Here is an 8,045-nt window from a genome sequence, read left to right on the forward strand (position 1 = left end):
TCTGATTTTTTTGACTTTATGATGGTGTGAAAGCAGCATGCATTCAGTAGAAACTGTACTTTGAATTTTGATCTTTGCCCGTGCTAGTCATATGCAGGATGATAGTCTCTTGTGATGCTCGGCAGTTTCCAGTCAGCTACACGATCATGAGGGTAAACAATCAATACACTTAACGACCATTCTTTACCCACATAACCACTTTGTTTTTCATTTTCACTACAGTATTCAATAAATTACATGAGATATTCAACGTTTTATTATAAAGGAGACTTTGAGTGAGATGATTTTGCCCAACTTAGGGCAATGGGATTGTTCTGGGCACATTTAAGGTAGGCCAGGCTAAATTTTGATGCTTGGTAGGTCAGGTGTATTAAATGAATTTGTGACTTACAATATTTTCAACTTAAGATGGTTTATCAGGATGCAGCCCTATCACAAGGCGTGGAAGATCTATATTCCATTATATGAATATACCACATTATTTAGCCATCCCCCTATTATAAGTATTTTGAGTACAGTTGACACACAATGTTACATTAGTTTCAGGTGGACAACATAGTGATTCAACATCTCTATATGTTATGCTGTGCTCACCACGAGTGTAGCTACTACCATCGGTCACCTTCCAACGTTATTGCAATATGATTAATTGTATTCCCTGTATCTTTTATTCCCATGACCTATTCTTTCCAGAACCGGAAGCTGTAACTCCCTCTCCCCTTCACCCATTTTGTCCATCCTCTCAATCCCTTCCCTCTGGCAGCCATCACTTTGTTCTCAGTATTTATAGGTCTAATTCTGCTTTTTGCTTGTTTGCACCCATTCCCTACTGATGGACATCTATGCTGTTTCCAGTGATCTTGCTGTTACATCAGTGCCACCACCAATATCTCAAAGTGATTCTTTTGTACATTATAACTTAAGAACCACTGATCTTTTTTTTTTTCTTTAATGAACAAAGCCGTATTTTATTGAGTTCAATTGAGTAGGACTTGGAATATAGAGTGCAGACATTTGACTGAAGCGTACTGATTTTCCTCACCTGCTGTCTGTATTAATTACTGGATTACAATACCATGAGAACTACTGCCATTGAGCATGGTTTGCAGCAGCCTACAGTACAGCTTTAACCATTTTGTGTGATTTCTTGCAAAGAGCTATCAGAGAAGACAATAGATACATTTTACTGATTTCAGGTTGGAGAAGTTTTAAGCAATAGGGAGATGTCAACACAGGGTGAGGAAGATGATTGTGAAAAGGAAATGCTTTCTTTAGAGCCCTGTCTCAGCCAGGTTGCAGGAACATCTATAAGGCGTTTGAAATAATGCAAAGAAGGGTTTGTTTTTTTTTTTTTTTTTCTCAGTGCTGAAAACTCTCCAAAACAAAGAGACACAGATTGACGTTTCCTCCCCCACTCCTGCACAGTGGCTGATTTCGGGAAACACTTGGGCAGCTACAGGGGGTCATGGCGTGGCCAGGCTTCTTTGGGGTTTGTAAAGAAACACCCAGGGGCAACTCAAGCGTGAAGCAAGAGCTCAGCTCTTAACAGGGATATTGTTTGTGGCTCTGTTACTGGAAAATGCAGTGACCTTAACAAGGTCAAAGTTGTGTAGACACAGCAATTACGAAACCCAGAAGGGGGTGGAGTGAGATACCGGAGGCATAAAAGCATCAGCAGGTAGCCCCCACAGCACTGCTCTTCCAACTGGCAGGACAAACCAAAGATGAGGTGAGTCCATGGTTCTGCCACTTCCCTCCTTGCCTTGCTCATGTCATCTTTCTCTGTGCACATCTTGTACCCACGGGACAGCTCAGGTATGGGGGGAACCAAAGGAGAGATGGAAATCAAGAACAAAGAAATAGGGCCACTGGGCTAAACTATAGCAAATTAAGGGGTTTAGTTTAGCGTGCTAAATCTTCTGCTTTTCTGCGTCCATGAGAATGTGACTTACTCTAAACAATATCTTTTTCCTCGAGGTTACAAAATTTTCATCTTTACAGGGGATGCCAGAGGCTCCCATAGTAGGCTTTCTGGTATTTAAGATGTGTTTATTAGCAGATTTTTTTTTGGTTGTTTTAAAAAATGTGTAAGACCAATAGTAACACATTTGAGTGACCCAATTAAGGCACTGAGATTTTATCAAAGCAAAAAAACCCAAAAAAAACAAACCTTTTTTAAAGGTTGAAATAACAAGACTACATACTTAACTAAGCAATCTCTGTACGGTTGGCTTCTGTCAGCGAAACGATTACCTGGTAGTGTCGCCTATGCGTCAATGCCCATGTCTACGGTCATGCTTTCAGGAAGCCCGTTATCTTCCTGGTGACCTTTTGGTGTTTTGGGGTTTCCTAAAGGCAAATCATCATAAATAGGAAAACCATAAATTCTGTATATTTAAAACATCTACTTATGGAAAAAATTAAAAAGCCTAGGGAATAGCATAAGAAATCCCTACTTTTCTGTCTTCAAGTTACCCACACTTTATTAACTATTATCCTGTAGCCCAGCACCTTTGGTGTCTGAGGCTTTTTTTTTTTTTTTTTTTTTCAGGAGAGCTCATTTATTATTAGCAACTTAATGTTTCCTAAATGCTGCCAGAAATTGAGGCCCACATGCCTATGTACCTTCCTATCTTGGTGGTTCCTCTCTGAGGCTCATGTAGAATTCCCAGCAGCACGTACCACACTGGAACCCAAGTGGACTGTGTATATGGGTGCTGGCAGGAGGCAACTTCTTGGTTCTAACACTTCCATGTAGCTTCTTCTCTGGCTGGCTAATGGGAGGGGTGTGTGTGTGTGTGTGTGTGTGTGTGTGTGTGTAGCAAGGAGACCAGTTGTGCACCCCTTCTTGTCCTGTCTCTGCAGAGCCCTGGGAGCTGTTGTTGCCCTCCTGTTCTGGGGGCAGCTTTTCGCAGTGGACACTGGCAATGAGGCCACAGATAACACAGGTAGGTCTTTGGGTTTGGGTGGGAGCCGGATGTCCCAGCACTGCTGGGTCTCATTGACCCTATCACATCTGCACCCTCTCTTTGGGAAGAGCCACTTCCTCCTTCTCATCTTAACCTCTGGTATTTCAGTCCCATGAAGAACACTGGAGAGCCATCCAGAAAAAAGGGGAGATGGCCTTCCCTTTGGCTTCCATTTGACGTGGAGGGCAGTTGATACGCAGAACAGCTTCTTCTCAACTCTTTTCATGGGTCTCTGGGATGAGTTTCTGAACATGAACCGCCTCTTCCTATTGCATTTCCTTTGCAGAGGTCAGCCTTCCAAAGCCCCCAGAGATTGAGAATGGCTATGCGGAGCACTTTGTTCGCTACCAGTGTAATCCCCTCTATAAACTGCGCACCGAAGGAGACGGTAAGACCTGGACCATGTCCCTGCACCCTCCTCCATCCCGGCCTTTCCATGATGAGTGGGGCCAAGGGTGATGGGCCAGAAAACTTACATGTTCTCCTTGGAACCAGAAGAGGTAGATTCTAATAGCGATTTTGTCACCAGTAGCTGTGGCCTTTTGGGCAAATTAACTTTAGCTCCAAGTTTTCTCCTTTGTTAAGGGGAGGTGATAACATGTAGCCTACTCATCTCAGAGTGAGATCTACATCTCCAAAAGGAGATGTGGTAAAAAAAACCAAAAAAAACAAAAAACAAACAACCAAGGGTGGTGCCAGTGATGACAAGGGGTGGTCCTTACTAGTGAGTACTGTGTTCCCAGCACTGTTCTAAGTTCTTGATGTATATCTGCTCACTTAGTTCTTACAAAACCCTCTGAAGAGATACTGTTACTCTCATTTTGCTGATGAGGACACTGAGGTACAGACAGGCTGAATAACTTGCTCAAGTTCAGGTAGCCTGTAAGGTGAACAGGCAGAATTTGAACCCTGGTTCCTACTCTGTAGTGTGTCTCCATGACAACAAATCTGTCCTGCTGGGCTTCACTGCCCCCCCCCCCCCCCCCCCCCCCCGCACTTGGCTTCTAGTACACTGCTCTTCCCTTCCTCCCTCCCTCCCTTCCCCTCTCTTTCTCTGATTCTCTTTAAACACCTCCTCTCTTCATGCTGGGTCCAGATTCAGTGTCTTTTAACTCTTTTCTATCCTTTTGTTTCAGGAGAGTATACATTAAACAGTGAGAAGCACTGGACAAACAAGGCCATTGGAGAGAAACTTCCCGAATGTGAAGCAGGTAGGAAGCCAGGGGCCCTGGGAAGCTGACCAAAGGTAGGTGTTGAGAGTCTAGTGTGTGGGCAGGCACATCCTTCCTAAGTGGCTTCCTCTGAGCATCACAGGGCCAAGATGAGGGACCTGGGAGAACCCAAAATGGCCAGGCTGATAAGTGAGCATTTGGGTGATGGCTCTCCAAAAAAGTGCACTAAGGATCTCCTTCATTTGGGTCTTTGGGGTATTGACTGAATCCACTGTCCACATTGCCCCCAGAGAATCAGAAGGCCCTATGTATACAGAGAGGCCGCCTAGGCAGCCCAGGGTCAAGTGTACAGCCAGCTCCAGGAAGAACTAGTCATGGGAGGACAGAACAAAAAGAAATCCATGGAAGTATGAGGCAGCAGGTTGGAGACGGGTTAGGACTTCTAGTTCCTGTTATTAGGAAAAGCTACTGCTCCTTCCCTTTCCCTCCTGGGACGGGAGGATTCTGTCTGCCCTCTTCTATGACTAGTGGTGTAGAATCACTAAGCTGCCTTCTAGCTAAAATCTGAGTTCCAGCCAACGCTGCAACAGATGGCTCTTTATTTAGGGAGAATGAATTTTTATAGCTTCTCACCCTCACAATGACTTTTAGGGAAAGTCTCAGCATTGAGATTTGAAAATCTCAGCACTACTTGTTTTTTTTCATGAGTTAGAAAAGCAGGAAATAGAACTGTGCCCTACTGATGTAAACAACTTTATAAAAAAGAGCCACTTTAAACTGTCAACAATGGAAATGGGGGGAGCAGGTGGTAAGGCAAGGAGTGTAAATATTCCTAGCTGTGCAGAAATTAACACAACAGTTTAGACAGCAGCAATTGCCAATGCTTTGCCCCTCTTTCCTACACTGGGAGACTCACATTTCTGCTCCTGACTTTCTTGCTTTCCTTGACAGTGTGTGGAAAGCCCAAGAACCCGGTGGACCAGGTGCAGCGGATCATGGGTGGATCAGTGGATGCCAAAGGCAGCTTCCCCTGGCAGGCTAAGATGGTCTCCCACCATAATCTCACCTCGGGGGCCACACTGATCAGTGAACAGTGGCTGTTGACCACGGCTAAAAATCTCTTCCTGGGCCATAAAGATGATGCAAAAGCAAAAGACATTGCCCCAACTTTAAAACTCTATGTGGGGAAAAATCAGCCTGTGGAGATTGAGAAGGTGGTTCTCCACCCTGACTACTCCAACGTAGACATCGGGCTCATCAAACTCAAACAGAAGGTGCCCATTGATGAGAGAGTAATGCCCATCTGTCTACCTTCAAAAGATTATGCAGAAGTGGGGCGTGTGGGCTATGTGTCTGGATGGGGGCGAAATACCAACTTTAATTTCACTGAGCTACTGAAGTACGTCATGCTGCCTGTGGCTGATCAAGAGAATTGTGTGAAGCACTACGAAGGCAGCACAGTGCCTGAGAAGAAGTCATCGAAGAGTCCTGTAGGGGTGCAGCCCATACTGAATGAGCACACCTTCTGTGCTGGCTTGTCTGAGTTTCAGGAAGATACTTGCTACGGTGACGCTGGCAGTGCGTTTGCCGTTCACGATGAGGACGACAACACCTGGTATGCAGCTGGAATCCTGAGCTTTGATAAGAGCTGTAGGGTTGCTGAGTATGGCGTGTACGTGAAAGTGCCCTCCATCCTGGCCTGGATTCAGGAAACCACAGCTGGCAACTAATGCTGTCTGGCTGGGAGCCCTAGCCTGACAGCAAGACTTTACTCTGGAGGAGAGGAAACTAGATGGGAGGAGAGGGGATAAAATGGGGTATGAAGCAGTGCTGAGTCAATCAATAAAGGGATTTCTTTTGAGTCATTTCTGTGCTGTTTTTAGCCTCAGGCCTTTTTTAATCTCTCATTTATGGTACAGCAGCAGCTAAGTGGTATAGAGTCTACTAGGAGTGTGGCAGAAAACACCCCAAGCCAACTCAAAATCCGTAAGATGAAACAAACTTTCCCACCCTGGGGATCATACTCATTGACTGAGTGCCTACCAAACAGCAGGCCTCAGAAAGGTCACTGTTACCCTGGTTTCATAGACAAGAAAACAGACTTGGAGAAGTTAAGTGATTTGTTTAAGGCCATACAGCTTAGATAGTGAGTCTGAATTCACTTTGAACCCAGGTCTGTCTGGATATGAACTTCAGCTCTCTACATGGTATCCTCTTCTTTGAAGTGTGTTAGGGGAAAGAGTGCGGGCTGATGAGGAAGAGGCTAGCTCAACGTGGGATGAAAACAAGGGTTTTGGCACAGGCAGTATTTTATTATTTGTGCTCCAACACACCAGCACTTCAGAAAACAAAGTAAGATGGAGTAAAGGCAGGCAGGACTTCTGGACTTGCTGAGTCCAGATCATAGTGTGGCCACATGTTTGCCAAGTGCCTTCACTTCCCTGCCATCGGTCCCTGGTTTCCTTCCAGAGGGGCTTAAAACAGCTGATCCCTAACATCCCTATGAACATTCTGGAACTTGGTAAAGAGTTACAAGTCTCTTCCTCAATAGGGTATGCTTTTCCCAGTTGGAAGAAACCTATCCTTTACTGGGAGCCAAATGCAAGCCACCTGAGTCTTCCCTTTCACAAAGACAGGGTCTTGCTATTAAGGGTCTCCCAGAAGAAAGGTTTCAGAACCCCTGTAAACAGAAGGCTCTTCTTCTAACTTCTTCTATTCCTTCCTGCTGTTTAAGCCTTCAGTACACTGACCTTTCATTAATGTACCTTTGTGTCCTATGAAAATATGGCCTCTCCTTCTCATGGTATAAAATGCTGATGTCAGTATTCTCGCACCAGGATCTGCCCTTCACTGTGAAGTTGTCCTCAGGTGTACTCTCTAGATCCATCCACACTTTTCAACAGGTTAGAGCTAGTAGAGACCAATGAAGATCTTGCATCTATATTCTAAAAGCTGTGAAAGAATAGCCAGAAACTGAAGAATTATACACACACATAAACAAAATATCTCTCAATACAGTTCTTTTTCAGTTGGTATAGCTTTAGCACTAAATTTTCTTGAAGAAAAAACACTCCACTTGTCTTGAAGAACTATCTGATTGCACTAAGTGGCTTCTGGCCACTGTCCCGAAGAAAAACAGTAAGAAAAAACTTTCAGCATTTTCTCAATTCACTTATCATTTCCAGCTTCCTCCCCAGCAGCACCTCCTGCCCTCCTGGTCTACCCCTTGGATTTTAGTGAAACTGAACTCCGCGTGGCTCTCTGAACATGTTCTGCTGTCTCCAGCATCTGGGCTTCTTCCTCCTGGCACCCTCTCCTGAATGCCTCTCCCTTTCCACACAAGTACGTCCTACCCTCCTTTGAGGTTTGGGCATTGTCTCCACTAAAAAGCCTTCTCCCATTCAGGAGTCACTTGTATTTCTGTAGCATGGAGCACAGGGAAGGGCATTTGGTATGAACTCAATCAATACTTGTGGAATGGAAAGTAACTAAGATAGGAACAAAAACAATAAAAAAAAAAAAGGGGGTGCCTGGGTGGCTCAGTCGGTTAAGCATCCGACTTGAGCTCAGGTCACGATCTCACAGTCTGTGAGTTCGAGCCCCGTGTCGGGCTCTGTGCTGACAGCTCAGAGCCTGGAGCCTACTTCAGATTCTGTGTCTCCCTCTCTCTCTGACCCTCCCCCGTTCATGCTCTGTCTCTGTCTCAAAAATAAATAAAAACATTAAAAAAAATTTAAAAAAAATCAGGACTTCAGAGAAACATTCCCTAAAGACCTCAGGAAGAAAGAAGATATGAGAATTTTATGCATGCAAGTTCTAAGTTTTTGTTGGTATCTGAGCACCTACCACATGTCAAACACTGTGTGACTGAAGTTGTGACAGAAAATCCAACTAACAGTGATAG

General features: G+C 44.6%; 1 protein-coding gene across 1 annotated transcript; it reads left to right on the forward strand.

Annotated features, from left to right (window-relative positions):
- The first annotated feature begins 1,598 nt into the window (after nt 1-1,598).
- On the forward strand, nt 1,599-6,006 carry LOC125153259 (haptoglobin). Its single transcript, XM_047836255.1, has 5 exons — nt 1,599-1,729; nt 2,866-2,948; nt 3,256-3,357; nt 4,106-4,180; nt 5,093-6,006. The coding sequence occupies exons 1-5, from the start codon at nt 1,725-1,727 to the stop codon at nt 5,869-5,871; spliced, it is 1,044 nt and encodes a 347-aa protein (XP_047692211.1). The 5' UTR covers nt 1,599-1,724; the 3' UTR covers nt 5,872-6,006.
- The last annotated feature ends 2,039 nt before the right edge of the window (nt 6,007-8,045 follow it).

The sequence above is a fragment of the Prionailurus viverrinus genome, chromosome E2 (assembly GCF_022837055.1).
Source record: "Prionailurus viverrinus isolate Anna chromosome E2, UM_Priviv_1.0, whole genome shotgun sequence".
Taxonomy (NCBI): Eukaryota; Metazoa; Chordata; class Mammalia; order Carnivora; family Felidae; genus Prionailurus; species Prionailurus viverrinus.

Coding starts and splice junctions, on each gene's coding strand:
- LOC125153259 (XM_047836255.1), top strand. Junction 3,358..4,105: donor ACTGCGCACCGAAGGAGACG/GTAAGACCTGGA, acceptor CTTTTGTTTCAG/GAGAGTATACATTAAACAGT. Junction 4,181..5,092: donor ACTTCCCGAATGTGAAGCAG/GTAGGAAGCCAG, acceptor TTTCCTTGACAG/TGTGTGGAAAGCCCAAGAAC.